At 32.7% G+C, this 25,419-nt stretch overlaps 1 protein-coding gene across 2 annotated transcripts; it reads right to left on the reverse strand.

Moving 5' to 3' along the window:
* Positions 1–425: 425 nt before the first annotated feature.
* On the reverse strand, positions 426–24,666 carry Gpo1 (glycerophosphate oxidase 1). Of its 2 annotated transcripts, none has more exons than XM_088266285.1 (15): positions 24,607–24,666; positions 13,314–13,428; positions 10,949–11,114; positions 9,850–10,072; positions 9,550–9,713; positions 9,097–9,230; positions 8,858–9,015; positions 7,993–8,186; positions 7,064–7,258; positions 6,290–6,411; positions 5,769–5,905; positions 5,002–5,155; positions 4,192–4,380; positions 3,065–3,163; positions 426–1,397 (listed from the first exon to the last, which is right to left on the reverse strand). In XM_088266285.1, the coding sequence occupies exons 2-15, from the start codon at positions 13,413–13,415 to the stop codon at positions 1,263–1,265; spliced, it is 2,172 nt and encodes a 723-aa protein (XP_088122411.1). In that variant the 5' UTR covers positions 13,416–13,428; positions 24,607–24,666; the 3' UTR covers positions 426–1,262. The 2 variants fall into 2 exon arrangements, with proteins under 2 accessions (XP_088122411.1, XP_088122410.1); XM_088266284.1 differs by lacking the exon at positions 24,607–24,666 and adding an exon at positions 24,425–24,510.
* Positions 24,667–25,419: the final 753 nt, after the last annotated feature.

Raw genomic sequence — 25,419 nt, forward strand, 5'->3', positions numbered from 1 at the left:
GATTAATTCTCTGTGCACGCCACTGGCAGTGGATACATAAAAATAAATGGATCTGCGTTCAATATCACGCGGAATTTTCTTTAATATAAATTCTCATGGAAAAAAATACTCCCTAAGGTGTTTTATCTTTTTTTTCTTCTTTTACCTTCTGTCCTTCACTGCTAGATATAGGCCTCTTCCGTATCCCAATAGGATGTTTCATAGTTGTAAAAAATAAATCACACAGCAATTAAAAATAACCACATTACCGATAACCTGGCATTTTCACAAACTCTCCCACCCTTTGGTCCACAGGGCTTCGGCTGAGTTTTCGGGACTAATCTGCTACTGAATTTTATTTTAAATAAAGTCAGCAGATTTTCATAATATAAGCTTCAAATGATGACTGGAGTTAATTTTTATTCATACAAAAGAAACAAAACTCATTTGGGGTATATGAATCTTGAATTTATTTTTAAAAGTCAGTTTTGAAATAAACAATAAATATATTGAACAGTTACAATACACATTATGTAAAATAATACTATGTATACAATATTTGTATTGTATTTATATGGCTATTGACTATTATTATATTACATGGAAATATATAATTATGTATACCAATTGCTTATCTGATATTCTATGATTTGTTTATGTAAAAATCTCAAAGTAAACTTTTAGTATGTAAGCCCATTTTTTTGGAAGTAATAATATCCTATTTGATTTAAGACTTTTTAACAATTTAAAATACAATATGTGGGTTACAGAATTTATAATTTACTTTAACATAGTTACTTTACTTAAATAATAACAATTAAAAATAAAATATATATTAAGAATTGGAATTTCGAAACATAACATATTTTAATTGCATAAAACGTATTGTCTTTTTGTTCGTACATATAACATTAACATTTGGTTATACTAAAATACACAATAAAAGTACATACATCAAATGAATTAAAAAAATTCGACAACATTTAGACATATAAAAGGCTTAGATACCTTAGTGTTCTTAAAAAGACAAAGATAAAATCACATCCAAAGCATTGTGAAAGAATTTAAAAACGTTAATCTTGGCCGATTAAATCAAACATAAACAAATTAAAGCTGTAAAATTTTCAATGTACACAAATTCATATGAATTTAAACATATTCTCAATTTCAAGCTAATTATGCGCTCAGTACAATAGTAGTTTTTACTCGATTGATAAATTGTGCTCAAAAATGTGTAATTGGGATACAAATTGACGATATTTGATTTTTGAAAGTAGAATAATTTAAAGGCCGCCTCCGCTCCGTTCTACAGATATCTTCTTCTTTAGAATATCCTTTTCATGCTGTATTTCTTCCATCTCGGCCATCTTTGCAAATCTTGAATACGCCACATGACCCGACTTGATAGCTGACATCATCTGCGTAACATTTCATACAAATTACTATGATGAAATTCAAATAAACACTTATAGAGTATTATTATAACGATTCCATTTTTGACATTTCAATATTTTGTTAGAAAATGGATTAAAAGATATATCGCTCACTCCTTTCAAGAACGTCATAAATCAAAAATCGTCAAGTTTCAGTTGTGCATGTTTTCGAAATGCCCATAAAATGTTCTATATCCCAGCAAAAGAGACATATTTTTAACTTAATATTTACCCGCTACAGGGCAGAAAATGTTGTTTTTGCATTTTGAAGAAAAGGTATTGTTTAATTATTTTTTTAAATAAACTAAATATTTTTCAATTGGAGAAGAAACCTTCAGGTTTTACCTAAAAAGATCTGTTGCATAGTAAAAAGTTTAATAAGTGGCTTGATATTTATTTTTAATACATTGTGTTATATTTTTAAACTTTAAAAACATTCTCCTGAAAAATCAAGTTTTTTGATTTGTGACGTTCTTGAAAGGAGTGAGCGATATATTGTATAATATAATCAGTACTATTGTTATCAAAATTGGTAAATAAGGGAGACATGACGGACTAATCTCTCCATATTTAAAATACTGCCAAGAAGGTTGTATTAGAATAAGCTATTAAGATAGAAAATAATACTTGTATGTGTACATATTTTGGGTTTGAAATCTAAAAAGGTCAAAAGAGTACTTCTAGAAGAATCTACCACACAGCTTCGTTATATGCATTGGAGGCACACAGTACTCGTGGTGGGAGGATAAGGGGAAAGAAAGCAATTACTCCATATTCTTACGACTTCAAAAATTTTATAAATGATGAAACACCTTAATGATCGATCCCACACTAGCGCAGAAGTTAGATCGAGCTTTTAAGGACTGGTCTTGCATAATCGCGGATTTACAAGTGCTCTTAAGGTAATTTCATATTTAAAACTCAATGTCATCTATTGAGTTAAGCAAAACATGCATTCATTGAAAAATAAATTCATTCACTCGCAATGATTGATTTTTCAGATATTCAAATATTTTTTTCTGATATTAATAATAGGAATCAAATATGTAACATGTTACATAAAATTTATTTCATTTAACATATTATCTTTTTATAAATGAAATTTTAAATAACACATAAAAAATATAAATTCAAAAGTAAATAAGTAGATCAACACAATAAAAACGGAACACAAAAGCATATCACATAATACCAACAAAGAGACAAATTAATTCATTTAGAAAACAATTTTTCACCTAACTAACAACATTTGTTTTAAACATGGAGAAATGCATTTTTGGACTTCGACATCCTATTATTTCTACCTACTCTTATAGGAGTTAAGAGTAGCAGATCAAAGTTTCAACAAAGAGAATATTAAAAATGATATTATTATTCACACCTAATGGTGCATAGAGAAGTCGGTTTTATCTGAAGGTCTGTGTAAGGTTACATAAAACATTCTATATTTTACATTGAAAAAATATTAGTTTTTTTGACGACCCAACTAGGAATCAAACCCAGGGCCTCATACACCAGGGAAGGCCGACTGTAGTGGGCACTAAATATAGCACACTTTCATGAATGAACATATGACACATCATCCATGAATATCTCAAATGGAGTTTGTTATTAACAAATGTAATGTGGAACATTGAATGCGGGAAATTAACCTGTAAGTATTCATCCAATTCGACTTGTCCATTCATATTGGTATCAATTTCTCTAAGTATCTCGTGCAACTCTTCTCCAGGAACTTCTTCTCCATAGCTCTGTGGAAAAATACAACACAAAGCATGAGACACTTATTGCACCACCACAACATCAACACTGCTTGTCCTGCCACCAAACACAATAATAAACATTGATTTTACGGACAACAATGTTCACACATAACCTATATGCAAACATATTACGGTCACTGTCCACTGTACGGTTGATACTACCTGAAGATAATCAGACAGCTCCATGTGTCCACTGTAAGTAAAATCTATGTCATTCAACAGAACTACTATTTCTTCATCTTTTAGTTTTACTCCGATGACCTAAAATTACAAATTCTGTACATTTAAAATATAAATAACCACAAAATTAAATTAAATTTTAGTGGTTAAACATCTATACCCAATTCTATAGTAAAAAATTTTCATGGAATGTCAATATGTACTGATCCCTGCTGCATTTTGCTCCAATCCGTAGTGACACATTTCCAATATTTTGAGTGTGTCCTAATCTTCATTCACAAATCTGGGTTTGTCCACTTAGGAATCATTTATATTCATATTTCAACATAGATTAAAAAGAATATAGAAGTCTGGGTATTTACAGAGTTTACCAACCTGTCATAGGCTGATTTAAGTATGGTTTATCACTATGGTGGTGTATAGGTCACCGTATCAAATACAAATTTGGTGAACCTAAGAGTCCCAATATAAAAATAAATAAAAATTGTGAAAACCACCACACCCAACAACCACAACCTTACGCATCCGCATACGACTCTTTTAGATAAAGTATGGTGTATTTGCTTTATTAGAGACATCGTTGGTGTAATTCTCTGTTTCATGATCTTTAATTACAAAATAATGAATAAAAATATTGTGTTGAATGTTTACATCAGAATTTAAAAAAATTCACTTCTAATGTTCAATATATTTGAAATGTTATTCCTAATCCTATGACTTCTCGATAAAAAACCATTTATCAAAGTTTTAAGGAGAAAAAAAACCTTTTAAATACAATGAGAAATTTGTACAATAAAAAATACAGAATACTTCATAATAACGAGGAAAAAAATTACCTTAAGACCTCTCCTAATGTCATTGATAGACACATATCCCTTCCTGTCCTTGTCAATGATCTGGAATCTCTTGATATACGTGTTGATTTCATCCTTGGTCAAGTTGATAGGCAATTTGTCTTTGCTGGCACGGTTCACCATCTGTCCCATTTCATTTTGAAGGAATTCGGTAGCCACTTTGGTTTGTCTCTGAAATCCAATAAAAATAAAAGATCAATTTTGGCTGTATCATTCAGATAGTACAAAATAATTTGAAACTTAATATCCAGATGAAGACAAAACCTTATTTTTCTAACAGGTATTATCACTAGGTATTCCACTAGGTCACAGGTTCCCAAACTTTTTTATTCTGGTGCCCCCCTATCAAAATTTCTCATCAAAGATGAAAATAAAATCGCCAGAATGTTCCATCATAGAAAGAGGGAAGGATTAAAAATATATATCTTAGATCTTAGCACTTCTTTCTGTCTCTTTGGGCTTCCTGTGCCTTGTGAAAGTCTTTTAGAATGCCCAGAAGGGGGCGTTATCGCCCACTTTGAGAAATACTGTACTAGGTAGTACCATAAATATTACGTGATTTTCAGGGTTCGAAATGGACGGAAGCAAACCGGAATGCTGATCCCATTTGTGATATTCGTATTAATACAGCTTGGGTTTGTGAGATTTTTGTTATCAATTGTTAACAATAGGAGTTAATATACCATTCAAAAGAAATGAGAAATAAATGAATAACGTTGTGAAATGCTGACGAGGTTCACTTCATACTTTGGGTGAGAAAATTATAGTGCTTTTTGAATTTGTTTCTTCTACCTTTTTTTCATCATTGGACCACTTAAGCTCTTCAGCCATGATATCAATAATTCCAGGGAGAGCTTCTTGTGCGGCTTGCACATTGAGGAAAGCGAGACGCAATCTTCTGGCAATCATGTCAATAGCAGTGCAAGCATATTCTCTTACTCCATACCTATAAAACATAATATTACAAATAACCATTTGACCTTGGTGGTCAAACCAAAATCCAAATATGTAGTATCAGATCTAATAAAAATAATATAATTTGTAATAATTTTCGTTTTCATTTAATTGCCATAGTCTAAAAATTGTGCGATTTGTCCAAAATTTCATAAAAATACAGTTTAGGCTTAAACAATAAATGTATGTAACTAATAACTTTAAGAAAATCTAATCTAGAAGGCAGTGACATATCAGTTCCATCCTTACCATTTTATTGACTACTAACCACTAACTATCATAAGTCAAGATAACCGAATAACAACAACTGTCAAAATATTGAAAAATTTGAATTGTGTTTAAAAATTGATATACATATTTGGATTTCGCCTCCATTTTTTAGCCACCTTTCATTTAGCATCCATTGTGATATCTTGAATACTTTTATACCAGACAAAATTTAGTAATAGGTCGCCAACTTGGTGACATGGTAAATAATGACGATACAATGAATACTGGGCCGAAATAAATTTAAAATTAGTAAAAGTTAAATAGAAACACAAACTATATCAGGGTAGATAAATGGTCTGCGATATAGTCGGCATAATCATAAAACATTTCCATACCTAACTTCAGCATCTATATAGGGGAACTCAGGGTGGACCTTGCGACCAATGATCGGCCAACGTTTTCCCGTTAAAGCGGCCATTTTGGCTACAGCAAATGCTCGGTCTCCATAGGACATTGCAAGATGTTGAGCCACCTGTAAAAATATATTTTATTAAATACTTTATTACAGTCAATCTTCTAATTGCAAAACTTCCATGTTGTGAACATTTAAAGATATAAACATCCAAATACAGCCATTTAACCCTGGATTTTTAAACTTTCGTCTATCAGACTGCGTAATATACGTAGACCATTCACTTAGTGAGACAAACTTTACTGTCTGATTACATGATATCTTAAAATCATGACCCCGGTTAATATTATAAAGCTTCAAGCACAATATAAATATAAATATCTATACCATATATAAAAGTGTTTATCAGAAAGACGATAGTTTATGATGAGTAATCTATGGTTTAGTTTAAGTGTTGCAGAATTTAAAGTTGTATTGTAATTTGTAGGGATTTTTCATTATTACCTCACATTCTAGTCCAAAATCTTGTACAAGGCGAATATACATAGTCGGAGTCCATCCGTGAGCACCTTCAATAAGGAATCCATCTGTCTGGCAATCTTTGTACAGAGGAGTCAAATTGGCAGCTGGAAAAAAATGCGCAATTTATTCAAAGCACCAACATTAAAAACATAAAAAAGCAGATATAAAAAAGAAAAGTAAGATATTCTGGGAAAACTCCTTAATAACCATTTTTTACATAAAAGTATATAAACAGTTATATTTATCAAGACTTTAATGCATATATCTAAAGTTTTTTTTTTCTCTTGCCAAGGGTATATGGAAATCTGGACATTTATATCACTATTTACCCGCACTTGGTACACACTCCATGATAACTTAAAAATTCTCGAGAAAATGAGTGTTTAAAATAATAAATAAAGATGTCATAATTGTGCCACGTAGTGGAAATGTCACAACCAATTTGAAACGCAATGATCGGGTTAAGTGGTTACTTTGTACACTGTGTAACATTTTTTCCATGATTGAACATCTAAATTACTTTTAAATATGTAGCATGAAAGTATGTTCAATTATACAAAATACACAAAAATGTTATTCATCCCTGTTAAGATATTATAATATTTTGATAACAATCCACCAAAGGTTAAATCCAATATTTCTTAAAATATCTTTGTCAACCTTCTATTGATATATGTATTTATAAGTAAATAAAACCAATGAATATATCCTTAAATCGTTGAATTTTATAATAAACATTAATATGAACAGGCTTACATTGGATGGATGCGTCAATAGCTTCGGAGGCCATTGCTCTAAAGGTAGTCCACTTGCCGCCAGCAATAGTGACTAGCCCCGACGGACTGACATGAACTATGTGGTTCCTGGCAAGAGACTGCGTATCTTCTTTGTTAGGATCCGACACCAGGGGACGGATACCACTCCACGCCGACAATACATCTCCACGCCGAACTGCAATCAGTCAATAGTCAGAATGGCTGAATCACTCACCTCAGTGAATATAGAAATTAGGTATATTGTTACCTCTCTCTCCATTCCTCTATCACTTTTTCTCTGGCATAATAAATACAAAGAAAAAGAGACAAAATAAAGGAGTCCTCAAAGGTAAAAAGAGTAAGAATGAGATATGCATACAAAAAAAAAATGAGAGTGATAAAGACAGTATGACATGTTTAGAGTTATATGTATACATACTTGTTTCACTAATATAAACTAATGAGGATAGTGAAAGAGAAACAATGTTTTGCTTGTAACCAGTCTAAATTATAGTGATATAGAAAAGAATAAGACATGTAAATGAAAATGCAATGAGAATGAAAGATAAAAAATTATAAAATAGCAGAGAACATTTGATAGCTTTGGATGTGGCCAGATGATATGAAATTATTGCATTAGGGACAGTAAAGTTTTTTTTATCTACAATCTGAGTAGGTCCTAATGGTAAATGTTACCCCCCATTTGTAATTATTGAATCTTTCTGGTAATTATAATAGCAATGGCAATACCACACATCAATTTGTATGAAGACTTTGAATGTTTGTGAATGTCTATAATTTTATGCATGAAGTGAAGTATCTATTTGTATTATCAGTATGTAATAGTCAATTACCAATTTATTTATTTATCGAATCTCCCAAATGTTTATAGTGAATATTTTATTGATACGGTAAAGTGATAATATTTACCCTCAACATCAGGGTTGAGATAATTCTTGACTTCTTGCAGAATGAACATAATTTCGTCTTCAGTAGGAGTCGGGTTGTGCGTAATCTTGCAAGGGAGATCAGTGGTGCCCGCAATAGTCTGTCTGAGCCAAGGAAGGAAGAAGATCACTCTGCCGTCAGATGTGGAAGGATCGAGTAGTCCCATCTGGTCAGGACTAGAAAAATAAAAAAAATTAACCAAAATTTCATTGAAGTTGCCATCCCTAAACTACATTTGTAAGAATTGAGCTCAAGTGTAGTGCAGGTTTATTCTGGTCCATTCGGAGCACTGAGTACTAAATTTGTCAAATTGTATACTTTGTTTTTGGCAGAGTTAGAAATTACAATGCAAAAAAAAAAACATTTAAAAAAAAAGATTGCCATCTGTTAAAAATTGAGAACCGTATTCATTTAAAATAGGAATAACATAAATAAATCACAAATATACCTACTTACCTAAAGAATATTTTCTAAGAAGTATGTAATATAATACAACAAAAGTGTTTTTTAATGATAATAATTACATTCAGCAGTGCAATTTTTTTTATGTGCCAGAACACTACACCTTTTCAATCAAGGGATTTAAATATTATTATTAGTTATTATTTTCCCATGTGACAGTAATGCCCTTTACCCTGAGCCCTTTAACTTGCGTCATCAGCAATCTATCAAACGTATTTCACTCCATGAATCTAAAGTGCATAGGGGTCAGAAGTGTCAAAAGTCCTACTTCTTGACATTTCAGCCACCATTTTAAAAACAAATGAGAAAATATAATATGGCTTTAGTTTATGTGAACCGGGGGTGATTATTTTGGTAATTTTGTTTATTGTGTCTGGATAATTACCTGTAATATCCGGGAAGTACAATATGAACTCCAGAAGATGGACAGCAAATTTCCTTAACTGTGGGATCATCCATTTTCCTAATAGTATCGGTGAACGGACCTGTTGCATTTATTATGGACTTGGCATTGACATCCCATTCCTTTCCAGTAAGCTCATCCTACAATCACATAACAAATAATTTTAAGTTTATTTATGTATCAGGGATTAGAAATTTAAAAATATGTTGAATGAAAAATACCTTTAATCGAGCTCCACTAAGTTTCCCATCAGTTTTATGTAATTTTGTTACAGAAACATGATTAGCTACTGTCGCACCGTGTCTTGTAGCTGTCAGAGCAATTGCTAAATTCATTCGAGCGTCGTCTTGCTGGCCTAAAATTGATAATATTTACTAAAAGTATATATGTGACATCACTATGTGACACATTTTATGTTAATTGTGCAGTTGTTGATATTATACACTGTGTTCCCAATACCACAAATATTAAGGTTCACAAATTTAGGGTTTTGCTGAATGCATAGAAATACATACAGGCAATAAATAAATTCAGATAGAAGCCTCACACGAATTTGTGAGAATGAGTTATCTTATTTGTTTTCAAAAAATTGCAGCAGTATTGACAATAATTAAAAAGTTTCTCCATTTAAAATACACGTTAATTATTTTAATATGCGTACGGTTTATCCTTACCATCATAATAAACTATAGCACCGCACAATTTATCGCCTTTAAGCATAGGGAATAATTCCAGTGCATTTTTCTTAGAGAGATAATAAGAACTCTTGACATTTCTGTCTCCAGCAACTAAATCATACATTTTGATACCAAACCAGAAATATGGGATTTGCCACCACCTGAAAAAATAATTAAACCGTAAAAACACAGAAAATCTCGTTTGCATGAGTTCAAACAAAGAATAAGTATTCTGTATGTGAGTTTAGCGTAGTGTAAAGATTTATCAGAAAAATCGGGGTATATTGGCTAACTTACGTGTAAACTGGCAACATAATGGGAAGAGGGTGAGTGAGATGTGGCGCAGATGCGAGCATGTTAGCGCGTTCGTGTAGTGCCTCCTTCACCATGCGATATTGTTCAATGTCCAGCTGCATGATAGCCTTCTGCAGGTAGCGGACTCCCCCGTGAATGAGCTTGGTGCTGCGACTGCTGGTACCGCTAGCGAAGTCATCCGCCTCCACCAGAGCGGTCTTCAAACCTAAAATTGCATATTTTTTTTAATTTATAAAAGCAAATATGTGATAATATAAATATAATAAATAAGGTGTTAACTTCCCAGTGCTACAGGCAAGATGAGAAATTATCAATTTAATTTTTAATTTTATCTTTCTTTCAAAGTTTTAGTTTTCTTTGAGGTTTATTTGAATTAGATTGTTCTGTTTCTGGGTTACCCTATTGGAATGGTGTTTACTACTTTATCTCAGTTTATATTTCTTTCGATCTCAAGTATTTCATGTCAAAATATATTATGAGCTAGAAATAGAAAAAGAAGCTTCATGCGATCTAATGCAACAACTGAATTAAGTAATGACTTATTTCAAAAAGTTATTATTTAATTCAGCTTTTCCATTTGATCGCCAATGTCTATTAATTAAATCAAGTTTTTATTCTGAATTGTGATTTCCAATTCCTTCATAAGCAAACTACGCCTTGCATCTACCCATGCGTAGAATTCTATTTCTCGCAAAACGTTCTATAGGTCACATAGATGTATTTAACACTGGTTTCACCCATTTCAAACAGCAGTTTGATGTCCCTGAATTTGAGCAAAATGTGAGTGTAATGTTCTTGCAATGGCTTTGAGTGTTTTTTTTCCTAAACTTTATTTGTATTAATATTGTTTTGCTATGTTTATTATTTTTGCCCTTCTATCTATATATTTTATATTGTGTGATGTACTTATGTTCCATTATATTGTTGTATATTTATAATTATTTCCTTATATTCTATACGTAAAGGCCTTACAGGCGTATGCACCAGTAAAAATAAAATAAATAAGCTCACGCAAAGTTTGGAAAGCTTTGAGCCGAAGTATTATAATTTTAATTTAATTTCTAAGATATTCCCGACAAACCTCTGGTGGATGCGTCCAGTGCACATCCAGCTCCTGTGGCTCCTCCTCCAATGATGAGGACATCGTACAAGTCTCCGGATTGCAAAGCCTGAAGCTGCTCCGAGCGATGAGGAAGAGGTCTCTTCTTGGGCACACTAACTGCCGCATGAACTATTCCAGATTTTTTCTGAAAAATAAATATAATATTATCAATGTCAAGATAGAAATAAATAAAAAAAACAGCATGCTAAGAAATGTTTCTATACAATAAAAAATATATATACAGTGAAACCTCTATCTATCGTTTTTAAAGGGACCTATTAAAATAAACTATGAATGTGGGAAAACAATGAATGCGGGATTAAGAGGTCAATACGCAAATAGATACGACCGAGTAAAGATACCGTCCTCCCAATCTGCATAACCATTCGTAGGCTAAAATTCTAAGAAGAATACATGTTTCAGATGCAAATAGATTTATTTAAAAAAAATAATAAAAACCTGAAAAGAATTTTAAAAAGTACATTTGTTTTTTTAACTGTTTTTTTTGTAAGTCAATAGTATATTTTCGGCTTTGCAAATAGTATTTTTTTCAGCATCGGTTATTGAATGTGCGTTTTCTTTCATAGAGTGTGCACGTTTCTGGAAATGCAGGTACAGGCAGCGGCTCCTTTTCATCAATATCGACCTCTCCTGCTATCGGTTACACAAGCTTTCGATAGTTTCCATCCCATACATTACCATTGAATGTAAGAAAATTGGAAATAATGCAAAAAAAAAAACAGACAAAATGTATCAAATATGCAGCTTAATTCAAACGATAAATGCGGTAAATGGCGATAGAGAAACGATCGATGCGGTTTAGTTTAGTATGAAATTAAGTCGGGATAGAAGAAATAAACGACACATCCGGGAAAACGATTATTCGAGGAACGATAGATAGAGGTTTCACTGTACATAGTTTTAAGACATAGACAGTTGTAAGAGATTATTTATCGGACTTCTATAATAACATGGCATTAAATATTATGCCTTGTTTTGTGAGTACTTGTTTAGAAGGCTCCGGTAATGGTAGCTTAAGTATCAATAATAATAATAATAAAATAAAACCCTTATCCACACCCCAATGGTGCATAGGGCACTGTGTCATATTAACGCAGTGTTATCTTGATCGTTTACACATGAAGGAAAGGTGATCAGCCCTCCGCTTCAGGTACCAACCAGTCCATGGTAATATTGAATAAATATTACAGTGAAAAAATCACTTATATTTATTTTACCCCCCTTGGGAATCGAACTCGGGACCTCCAGAACGGTAGCCGAGCGTGCTGACCATTACACTACGGAGGCGGACAAAAGTATCAATAAAAAGTGATATTAAACACGGCATAATATCCCATATTCCAGCTTTTGGATGGAATTCGTTTATAGATATGGCTCAAATTAAAAATGCTAAATTTTAGCAAATTGCAATTTGATTTCTTATGATGATTTTTTAGAAATGAAAAGTATACAATAGAAATGTTTACATAAATAAACCAACGTGCAAAGAAAAGACAGGGTTTGATATTCTAATTCTTTATTTTATTGGCAACTTTTCAAAACAAATTAATGGTCTACAAAAATAATTCTTTAGAATTTGACGAAAGAACGTTTATAGCGGAGTAAACTCTTAATTTACGGGGTCGCTTTAACCAGATAGCAGCTAAACAGAGATGTTTAAAAAATTCCAAAAACAAAACATTCAGTAGTAGTATAACATATGTGTGACAGTATACAGCACCTGTGTGAATTCTAGTGATAAATATTATTATAATTGTCTTACAACGGGTTATTATTGATAAGAAGTCGAACATAATTATTCAAATATTTGGAAAAACGTATAGATAGGTAGGTAAGAGCTCCACCTGAGTACAGAAAACATTTAAGAATATTAATTAAATTCTCACTAATGCCAAGAAAATAATATGGCTCGTGTCCAGAAGAAAATGTAAATAGAAAACTCTCATTTAATAATAGGTAGTTACAATTATTATTCATTTCTGAAATTACGTTTTTTTACTGTTTTCGCTCGTTTTTTTTATAGTGAAAAGCTTAATGAGCTACATAAACAATGTTATTCAATGTCTAGCAGTATGAAAATCCTAGACCAGGAATGGCAAACCTTTTTCTCAAGTGGGTAATATTTTTTTTTTTTAAATCCTTTTTGTGGGTCACAGAGGCTGAGTAATCAAAACAATAATAAATGAAGGCTATGGGTTTCAAGAAAATTATGTTGCGATTAGAGTAGACGCAGAGCATCATTCTGGCTTTCGTCTTAGCGGGAAATAGAGGGTCTGGACTAGCAACTGCAGAGGAGCAAGTTACCATTCTGAAAGGGTCTTACCTGTCTGACGGAGTCATCTCCCGCCAGGAGGTAGGCGGTGACGGCGCCGGCCCCCAGGAGCCCGGCGCCCCCCGCCGCCAGCTTTCGCCAGCGCGCCGACATCTGCTAACTCCAACTGTCAAAATCCAAATTGATAATTGTTTAATCACATTGAATAGGTACTTCAAAAACTGAAAAATAAAATATATAAAACTTTTATATTATATGTACATAATAATGGCGGGCATTCGTAAGTTTACCCAGGCCTACCACCACACGACCACACATTGCGACTTGGGTACCTAAATACATGTTTTTATGTAATAATAATAATCATGGATGATTTATATAGCGCCATTTTCGTAAAATATAGTGGAACCTCTCATAACGAGTAATTCGCAAAACGAGTAAAAAAAGTTAAAAGTAGCTCTTTTAACGAGCGACATTTCGCATAATGAGCTACAGAAAAAGAGCCATTCCCTTTTCACGACATTCACTTGTGAGCCGGGACTTCCGCGCCAGTCAAAACAAAAAATGTTTCGCTTAACGAGTAAAATTCTGAAACGAATTATGCTCGTTGTGAGAAGTTCCACTGTACTACCTCAAGGGCGTAACCTAAGAGCATATAACGTATATGCAGTGGCGTGCCAAGGGTTTACCAGTAAGGCAAGCCCATTATTTTTCACATTCGTGAATCCATGATGCACCTATAATTTCTTCACCTCATATCATTCCCAGTATATTAAGCACTCAAAAAGTATTATAAATATAAACAATGTATTGTAATCATTGTAAAAATATGCACACATGTTACTTTTGTAAGGTATAACCATCACCTTAAAATAAAGAAAATGTTCACTATAATAAAATATCTTCTGAGGAAGCATATCAACCATAACCAATAAGTACCATCACCATATAATGGCATGCATAGTGTTTAATAATTATATAAGCGCGCGATAATTAAAAAACAGTCATACATTAATTATGTATTTTTAATCATTTGGTCAAGATTGAGTAATTTTTATTTGGAGTTGTTAGGCAAGCCGGGCTTTCGGGCTTCTAGGGAAGTACCGCCACTGCGTATATGTGTGTATTACACATAATTTTCTCTCATTATGAAGCAATATCTCAAACCACTCAATAATAATAATAGTAAAATAAATAATATCTACAGATTAGTTCATATTAATGTAACTATGATTTTTACATCAACAATTACAGGAAATAGAACTCAAAAATGTAGATACATATTATGCAAAAAAAAATCCTCCCTGTACTTCAGTTAGCAATCTCAAATTACACTTTTTAAAGATATAAAACTACAATATGAACCTGGTTTGGTAAAAATATGAATGATTTATCATACCAATTCTAAACTTCCAACCTCAACATATTAGAATAATGTTTTTGTACATTCGCTATTTTGGCGCTGGCCTAACGATATTACGAGTATGCAGACGGCGATTCTCGCAAAAATGCTTTTTTTTAAATCGGCGGCCATAAATCATGATACTGACTAGCGATAAGCTTTAAAAATTAACAACGATAACTTCAACCGTAATATTTTAAATACGGATTTATATTTATTTGCAAACGCTATAAAATTTATTAAAAAAGAGAATGTCATGACTCGAATAAAAAATTATATTATTATCGATATTTCGGAAAAAATAAATTGTACATTACTCATTCTTTTGTTTTAACCCTTATCCGCACCCAATGGTGCATAGGGCACTGCATCATATACACGCATTGTTATCTTGATCGTTAACACATGACGGAAAGGTCACCAGGGTAAGATTGAATAAATATTAGAGCGAAAAAATCATTTATATTTATTTGACTCCCCCCCTGGGAATCGCACCCGGGACCTCCAGAACGGTAGCCGATCGTGCTGATCATCACACTACGGAGGCGAACATTTTTTTATTGTTATTGATATTTCGAATAAAATAGATTGCACATTTATCACAGTTCATAATTCCTTTTAAAAATTAAAAATTGTCCCTCGGAATTTTTATTCGCGGTTTCGGGTATTTAAGGATGATACTAGTAGGTATAAGTATTATTTACCAATGAAAACATGGACACTGCTAAGGAAAAAAAACGGTCTAAAATATGACCTTGAAGACGGCAGATGTGGGATGTCACGCTTCCTTGAACTGCAAATGCACATACATTTATTTTCTTCAGAAACATTTAGTAATCGAAAGACCTAAATACAGAAAAAAGGTTTCTACCTTACATTGAAACTATTGTATTACCATAAGGAACAAGAAGTCTTCACAGAGTTTGGTAGAGCCTGGGACAGCTGAGTTTAAGCGGGCAAGAGGACTGTCTCCTGCCTACAAGACAGACTGAACGACCGAATGAAGGAAGTCTTTAAACGATGGATGCCTTGAACTTAGCCTAAGACCGGAAGGAATGAATAAGAATCATACACCGAGTACCTGACATTTCAGAAGATCGCAACGCGAGACATTGAGCAAAAGAAGATGATGAAGAAGATACGTTTCAGTAGCGTATTGATTTAACACTTTCACTGGATTATATTTAGCGAACAATCACGAGCTGCTGACAAAATTTCAAATTTCAAAACGCTAAAACTATGTTATAAATATGAAATGTCTTTTTGTAGATACAAGTACACACTGTTCCCTGTGTGTGTAACATTTAAGTGCGGCTCATGTTTATACTCGCTTTAAGACAAGCGAATATAAACATGGGTCGTATAAAATATTATAGCAATTTGCAGTTTATTTCCATGTAAGGGCATTTGTGCACTACACGGAATTTTACCGTTCGGCAGTCCGGTTATGAAAAATGAAAGCGACTACGATAGTTTAGCGTGCTCGAATTTACGCGCAACGTGTTCACGCACCAATCAAGAGCACCGATCCGAAGAAAGATGGACAAAAGCACAAGCCAATCATCATTTTAAAACGCTGACGGACGGTAAAATTCCGTGTAGTGGACAAACGCCCTAACGCGGTGGAACGGCGTTCCAGCACCTTTTTTTCAATAAGACGAATAGAATGTTTGTGCTTACGTAAATACATTCTATACTTATATAATTCTTCAAAATTATAAAATATGGTATTGTAATTAATATTTAAATGATATTTGAATATTTTTTTAGTAAGTTTCGGGACTTTTTCCGGGAGTTTATAAGTGAGTTCAGGGACCTTTTTTTAGAAAAAAAAAACCCTGGCAAATTCATTAGACACTTGATTGTCATTTTAACCCTAATGACCCTAGAATAGTGCTCTAGTAACGGATTCGGATATACCAGACCAGGAATAGATTTGGCGGGGCTTGTTGCACTATTGCAGCATAGTGCAGTCGGTGGTTGGCGACTGCGAATACCTACGACGTCTACTTAACCCAGACTAATCTACATCCGCGCAGAGCTCCACCGGGTTCGCAATCAGTGTTTCCTGTATAAAACACCTACCTACCCACCAACTACGAACTTGCGCACCAAAAAATCTGAGTTTAGTCAGCTTGGTGTATTTAACGAAGGCATCATGAATGAAAGGCTTTTTAAGCACATCATTTATCTGGTAAATAATCATCACTGTGTATTCCAATACACAGTGATGGATTTACTAGATAAATTAAAGTTTTTACTGAACGGGGGTAGGATACAGAGGGTGATAAGCAGCCTTTTTATTTTTTGAACGAGTTTTCGTATAAAAAAAAATCAACAGGATTTGTAAATATGCACGGATATTATAACCCTTATCCGCACCTAATGGTGCATAGAGCACTGCATCAAATTGACGCAGTGTTATCTTGATCATTACTTACATGAAGGCAAGGTGATCACTCTTGCGCTTCAGGAACCAGTCCAGGGTAATATTAAATAAATATTACAGTGTTAAATCACTAATATTTATTTTCACCCCCCCCCCTGGGAATCGAACCCGGGACCTCCAGCACGGTAGCTAAACACGCTGACCATTACACCACGGAGGCGGACGAAATGCACGGATATATGCCTGTTAAAGCGTGTTTTGAATACAATCTTTTAAACACATTAAAAAAAACATAAACACGTGTACATGCTAAATTCATAGAATTTAGATCATTTACTTTTTGACGATTTTTTTTGTCGAACAGAAGAATCAACAAAAAAGGATAGTCGGAGTCCTATAAAAAGTTTACACCTTTACAGTCCATATCGCTCACTCCTTTTAAGAACGTCATAAATCAAAAAACTTGATTTACAGGAGAAAGTTTTTAAAGTTAAAAAATATAACACGATGTATTAAAAATAAATATCAAGCCACTTATTGAACTTTTTACTGTGCAACAGATCTTTTAAGGTAAAACCTGAATGTTTTTTCTCCATTTGAAAAATATTTAGTTTGTTTAAAAAAATAATTAAACAATACCTTTTATTCAAAATGCAAAAACAAAATTTTCTGCGCTGAAGCGGGTAAATATCCCGCTTTGCTGGGATATAGTACATTTTCTGGGCATTCCGAAAACATGCACAACTGAAAATTGACGATTTATGATATATGACGTTGTTGAAAGGAGTGAGCGATATATATTTCATAATGAAACAGGGTCAAAGCTGCCACGTTGATATTGATAAGCATAGAAATGCAATCTAAACCAGATATTCTCAATATTCCCTTTAATTAACTAAAGTCAACAGGTTAGGTACAGTCAAGAGTTGGAGTCAAACTAATTTTGTCATTAATCCCGCGTTCTGTATAATAACAGAGGAAATTTGCTCTTACTTTGAGGACACACTGCGACCAACATCAAACCTAACAGGTGAAACAATCATAAATCATGGTGTGTGGAATTATGTGGAAAAGACACATTAGAATAATGAGTTTTTCCATCTTTCGAAAATAAAAGAAGGTGTAATATATATTAAAAAAGAAAATGAAAAAAAGAAAAAGAAAAGAAAGAAGAAGAAGAAAGAAAAAGAAAAATCTGCGATGTTGAAGATGTTGTGCGATGGGGAAGAGAAAGAAGACGTTTCTGGGGAAATCATGTGGGAAAAGTGAGTTCGGATCGAGTGGTGAGGATAGCACGGCTGTCCAAACTTAAAACACAGTAAGGGACATTTTTTTGTAGTACGTTTTTTTTGCATTTTTGGACTAAGTAGAATCTACTTAGTCCAAAAATGCAAAAAAATGTACTTTGAAAAATGTCCCTTATCGTGTTTTGAGTTTGGACAGCCGAGCAGCGGACAGCAGCATAAGAGAAAGCAGACCCCCAGGAAAGCCACCTAAACAATGGAGAGATAGCTGGTCTTCCACCTCCCAGGAGCGGACCGGAGAATGACAAGACATAGTCCTAAATAAAGAGGAAGAAGAAGAATATATAACATACATTCTTTTATTTTTATGATGTAAGAGTATAATAATACATATGCTAATGTAATACCTAAGGAAACAGCTTCAAGGCCATCCATAATTACACTGTTAACAACAGTAATTACTTTTAAATTGTGGCCGAACCTAATAAGCAGGAATGAGTTGGAGGGGGCTCGGAGGAGCTCGCATGAGCCCCTTGTTAATATTGAGTTTGGTTATCAAGCGCCTTGTTAAGTAAAAGAGAAGAAAAGAACTCGAATAATTCCATTAAAAAAAAAAACAAACCATATTTTGCTCTTCTACGGATTACAATAATACAAATGGATTATGACATAAGAAATATTGATTAATTCTCAAAAGATAGTGAAATAGTTGAATATTGGTCAAGTATAAAATAGCAAAATTATTATAAAATAAAATTATAAAATTAAGCTAAAGTAAAAGCCTACAAAATAATTGAATACACTTAAACATATATTTTATTATTTAAGTATGCAAGTACTCTTACTCTTGCGGTAGGAACTAAGGAAATACACACGGACTGATAAAACACTTTATCAATATTAATAATCTGGTAATAAAATTTAATTGCCATATCATAATTTTATACAAACTGAGGAATCATTTCAGGTTTACAGCTAAGTACCGTACGAGTACATGTTAACTACTAATTACATGACAACATTTTCGTAAGACCTTGCAAGATCTCCTAGGTTCTACTCCAAAAGAATACCTTCATAAAATACCTGTAGGTTAGTAACTTAACCACTTGTCCAAGTACCTATGATGTATGATGTACAATTAATAACATATCTGCTGCCTATCGATGTTGCAAGTGAAAATCACAATATAATAAACACAGATAACGGGAAATTGAGTAGTCCACTTGCAAACCACTTTATGTTAAAAAAAAGTTTTTTAGCCAATGGCGGCAACCCGTAGAATATTACATCTTCTATCGATTTGAGCTTTTTAACCCTTAATAACTAAACATTCGTCTGGCGGACTACGCAATTAAAAACGTGAAACTTAATCAAAAGTATTTATTAGAAATAGGAATCGGTTACATGGCACTTAAGTTTGGTTAATTTGGAATGAATGTAAGAAAAATTTAACAATAAATCACTATTCCGCACAGCTACTATATATCGCTCACTCCTTTCAAGAACGTCATAAATCAAAATTCGTCAATTTTCAGTTGTGCATGTTTTCGGAATGCCCAGAAAATGTACTTTATCCCAGCAAAAGCGGCATATTTTTAACTTAATATTTACCCGCTACAGGGCAGAAAGTGTTGTTTTTGCATTTTGAAGAAAAGGTTTTGTTTAATTATTTTTTTAAATATACTAAATATTTTTCAAATGGAGAAAAAACCTTCAGGTCTTACCTAAAAAGATTTGTTGCACAGTAAAAAGTTCAAGAAGTGGCTTGATATTTATTTTTAATACATTGTATTGTATTTTTAAACTTTAAAAACGTTCTCCTGAGAAATCAAGTTTTTTGATTTATGACGTTCTTGAAAGGAGTGAGCGATATGTCAATATTGTGCGATCCACAAATGGCATTGTATCTACAAATATAGTTTAGTTATAGTTAATATAGGGTTAAAGAGATTTTAGAAAGTGAAATGTCGATCGGCATAGCGAGTTTTGCAAGAGTATTGATTTTTCTAGCGCCCTTTAGGTATTATTTTACGAAAATGGCGCTATATAAGTTATCCAAATTTATTATTATTATTATTCTACTCCATTTTATTCCTAACTTAACGAGTTTTGGCAGATTATGATAAATATGGACGTTAATATTTTTAATTTTCTACCGATTATTGGCTAAAAAACTTTTTTTTTAACATAACGTGGTTTGCAAGTGGACTACTCAATTCAGCAATCATCACCCAAGTAAAATATTAAACAATATATGTAATTTGAAAACAGTGTTCATTCACACGAGATAGTGAAAAAAATCAATAAACTCGTAGTAATCCCTGTTTGTTTAGATACAACATGTACCTAGACCTTTTTTTTAAATCTCCGCAGTGTAATAGTTAGCACGCTCGGCTACCGCACTTCGATTCCCAGGGGGGATCAAATAAATATAAGTGATTTTTCACTGTAATATTTATTCAATATTACCCCGGACTGGTACCTGAAACACAGGGCAGATCACCTTTTCTTCATGTGTTAACGATCAAGATAACACTGCGTTTATATGATGCAGTGCCCTATGCACCATTGGGTGCGTATAAGGGTTTGAAGAAGATTAGTAATGATATTTTCCTATTTTTTGTGTTACATACTTTAATATACAGATTCAGAAAAAAGTCAAACTTACCTAACTACGAATGTTTTAAAAAATATATAAAATACATGTGGTTATGCCGGTAATTATTTTCACGTTCAATGGCGGGAAACAGCTGAATCTCGTAGAAATGCAGTACTATACGATGACATCACAGATTAGCTACCATTCAATGTCATTCCACGAGTACCTATTCGAAGCGCATTATAAGCGGCAGCACCTTCCGGTCGCGTAATTTTAATTATTTATAAAATGTATAAAATTAAGCACTAGTAACTATATTCGTATTTTTTATGATGAAATTTTTTAAAAATATATACTAAAAGGACTTACGCGAGAGATTAAATTTATTTTTAACTTTGAATTTTATTTATTAAAAAAAGTATAATTTTATAAAAATATATGAAAAAATGCACGCGCAAGATTGAATAAATGTTTATTCTTAATGCAAAATAAATAAATAAAAAAATATTCAACATCATTCTCATTAAATATTCAATATCGTACTCTCTACGTTAGTCTTTTATTTTTCTCAGAAACAAAGTAGGTATTTATTTTTTTTATTACTTTTAAAAATATACTTAAATAGTGTCTATCAATGGCTAATATTGTTTTCTTAATACATTTCGAAAAAATCATCCAAAGAACTTTTTTTAATTTTATTTTTTCATTTAGAAAAAATATAAAAATATTTTTATAAAATTAATAATAAAAAAAATAATAACTTATTTTTTTCAATAAAAAACGGTGTTTTAAGAAGAAAAAAATAATTACGTCAAATGTTACCCGAGTTTAAAGAAAATTAAATAGCGATTTATCGTATACTGGGCCTTAATCGATAATTCCAAGATTGCTTTCATACTTTTACCAAATATTTGTAAATTTGAAGTTATATTGTTGAGTAATTTAATTAAATACGACTATTTTCATAGCACACGTGTTTTATTTCATTTTCCGTTTTGATTCTACCAGGGGGGGTTCAATATATTCTCAGTTCGCGCTCGTTAGTAGAAAAATACCGAGTTTTATAACAAACGATTAGTCATTGTGTAGCTATCGACGATAAAAGAGGTTCTGTGAATTCAATAATAAACAGATATGGATAGAAATAGGCACTTAGAAGGCACAGACTGACCTAAGAAGTTCAAGGTGACCCAATCTGCTGGGGAGGTCATCGACTACAAGGAAAATGGTATTAACCCTTTGTCTGTACCACATACGGGCAAAAAAAATGAGTCTGCGGAAGTGCCCGCAAGAAATAAATCAAACTTCTTCATCTTTCTGTGCCACTTCTAACGAAGATCGGCGATCATCATGGCAATCTTCAATTTTGATGCTGCAGCTCGGGTAAATACCACTATTACTCATAGTTGAAGCTACATTCAACATACTACAACATTCTACATACAAAAGTGGTATTTAGGTACTAAGTAAAACATAAATTTAAAAAGAAAAATAAATTATTGACTAATAAGCGTTTTCCTTCATACCAGTACCGAGAATATATTGAACGCCCTCCGTATCTGGGTATGATAATGACGCAAGCGTTAACAGATGAAAACAAAATGGTACCGATTTTTGTTAAATTATTTACATACATCCAATAAGAAAATTTATGGGTTTTATGGTTTATTTATGCAGAGATTCGAAATAAAATGGTGTATCGAAAATTTTTCAAAATCGTAAAAATAAACCGAGAAAAGAATTTAGTTACCCTTCCTTATTTTTAAATATCTCTTTGCATTTGGGTAGATTATTATTTTAAAAGAAATTATAAATTACATATTTCATTCAAACTGCGTAAATTTTGAGAAAGAATTCAACAAATTTAACAATTAAAGGATATCTAGTATAAATGATACATGATCAACACTATAAACATACATATTAAGCTTCACAGTGGTGTTCAACGTTGCCTTAATTTACCGAGTGGCGAAAAAATGATCCATATAATATGTGATGTAAAATTCAAAGTTATTTTATTAATTTGAACGTTGAATATTTTAATTAAATTACATAATTTAATATGTATTTAATTATTTACCCGGTATCCGCCCTATATTTTCACTTGCAAGTATTTATATATACGACGTGTTTGTATGCCAAGATGTATGGATGTGGAAGAGGCGAAATTGTGTGCAAAGACAGATTGGTATAGCCTTCTATTCTCTCTGCCTACCCCTGCGGAGAAGCGGCGTGAGGGTTGGTTTTTATACATATGTTTTATATATAATTCCCTTTATACAAGAGATATGTTATTAAAAATTAAAGCCATTTTACAATGAAAGGATTTTCTTTACACATATTTATTGCACATATTCATTTTTTGTGTATAATAATTCTTTATATATATATAAATAATTCTTTCCCAATAAATATTTAAAATTCTATGTTAATACTTTTAGTGATTTATTTTTACTCACTTTTTTCTTTCGTCCTATTAAAACGTCCTTGTTTTTTGTTCATTTAATCATAGTGGCCATTTTAAAGTATATATCGCTCACTCCTTTCAAGAACGTCATAAATCAAAAATCGACAATTTTCATTTGTGCATGTTTTCGGAATGCCCAGAAAACGTACTATATCGCAGCAAAAGACGCATATTTTTAGCTTAATATTTACCCGCTACAGGGCAGAAAGTGTTGTTTTTGCATTTTGAAGAAATGGTATTGTTTAATTATTGTTTTAAATATACTTAATATTTTTCAAATGGAGAAAAACCTTCAGGATTTACCTAAAAAGATCTGTTGCACAGTAAAAAGTTCAAAAGGTGGCTTGATATTTATTTTTAATACATTGTATTATATTTTTAAACTTTAAAAACGTTCTCCTGAAAAATCAAGTTTTTTGATTTATGACGTTCTTGAAAGGAGTGAGCGATATATGTTAATAATAAAATCAAAATAGATAATTAACACTATGGATTTAAAATCATATTTTACTCAATCGTATTTTGTATAAAGTGCGTATCTATTTTACACACATCTCGGGTACGGTAAATATATATCGCGACCAAGGAATTTGTTTTGGCAGAATACAAAAGGTACGAACTCTGATGCAACCGGCTGAACCTTAAGTAAAACTAGTATAGTACATGTATATATATTTACCATGTGTAACATTTTCAGTATGTAATATAACCTAGTTACCTGCATTCGTGAGAAACAAAAATAAACATAAATAATATGTATACTGTATCTACAACAGGTAGTATTGGGAAAACGAGTACACACATTCAAAGATCTCGGACGTGTCTATGAATTGAAAAGTATTAATTGCGTTATGGTGATGGAATTCACCGGTAACAACCGCAGTTAAACTTAAAAGGAGTAATAATAGTACATGTATAAAAAAAACATCTGATGAAAACGGTAAGTTAGAATGTTAAAAGCATAAAAATAATACTAAATACAATGAAAACATGACTATTTAGACACATGTATACCAGTTATGTCCGTCTATTAATGTAATGAATTAAATCATGGTTATTACCTTTTTCGAAATAAAAATGAATAACAGGGAGCACTACATGAACCAAAAAGCTAAACGTCTGGCTAAGACAAACTAAATATCTGACTAAATTCCGAACTGCGCCTAACAAACTGCGCAGGAAGGCTGTCCTGTACGCGGTGCCAGATCAGAATATAGCAAGAAACGCTTAGCAAAAAAAGTACCTGGAACGGTTGGATCCTCGCACAACGACGCGTGTACCTTTTGAGATACGGTCCGACTTTACTATGTATGATGCCGTAACCGAGCATTGAATTTCCTGACAGAAATAACGAGTCCCTCCCCCCTCGCGAACTATGACGTAATGTACAGATTCGTCATGCATACGTTCGCCTTATTTCCGACGGCGATCATTTCAACATTCATCAATGGTTTAGTCGAAATTCGAAGAATCGACGATTTGATTTGAATCGTTTTAATTTTTTACCATACTGTATACAATAATATCACGCTACCAAATTTGGATGAACGTAAAGGAATTTGATGCAGTCTCGCGACAACCTTGGACCAAAAAAATAACACTGACTGCGGCACTGTTTAAAGAGTTGAGCCGGTTGCGTACGTATTTTTAAGCAGGCGTACATGATTTTTTTTAAACTTTTTTTTTAAAGATATTTTTTTGAACATCGCCGGGTCGCATAATATTACCACAATGACAGCTTTGTATGAGACCTTTCGTTGTACAATTATTTAGCTACCTGCTGAAAAGATACACATATTTTGAACACGAATATCCCATTTTATATTGAAACATTTATTTGTTAACTAATTTCAATTGTCCGCCTCCGTAGTGTAATGGTCAGCACGCTCGGCTACCGTTCTGGAGGTCCCGGGTTCGATTCCCAAGGGGGGTAAAATAAATATAAGTGATTTTTTCACTGTCATATTTATTCAATATTACCCTGGACTGGTACCTGTAGCGGAGGGCTGATCACCTTTCCTTCATGTGTAAACCATCAAGATAACACTGCGTTTAT

Source organism: Brachycentrus maculatus, unplaced genomic scaffold, assembly GCF_059751285.1.
Source record: "Brachycentrus maculatus isolate JH-2025_06_01 unplaced genomic scaffold, ASM5975128v1 h1tg000263l, whole genome shotgun sequence".
In the NCBI taxonomy this organism is placed as follows: Eukaryota; Metazoa; Arthropoda; class Insecta; order Trichoptera; family Brachycentridae; genus Brachycentrus; species Brachycentrus maculatus.

Bases quoted from the DNA above. Each gene is read 5' to 3' on its own strand.
- Gpo1 (XM_088266285.1), bottom strand. From the start codon at position 13,415: ATGTCGGCGCGCTGGCGAAAGCTGGCGGCGGGGGGCGCCGGGCTCCTG. The intron at 9,016-9,096 runs GTATTTTTCATT...ATGTGATTGTAG, and splicing joins TTAGTGGAGCTCGATTAAAG to GATGAGCTTACTGGAAAGGA. The intron at 8,187-8,857 runs GTAATTATCCAG...TTATTTTTCTAG, and splicing joins GTACTTCCCGGATATTACAG to TCCTGACCAGATGGGACTAC.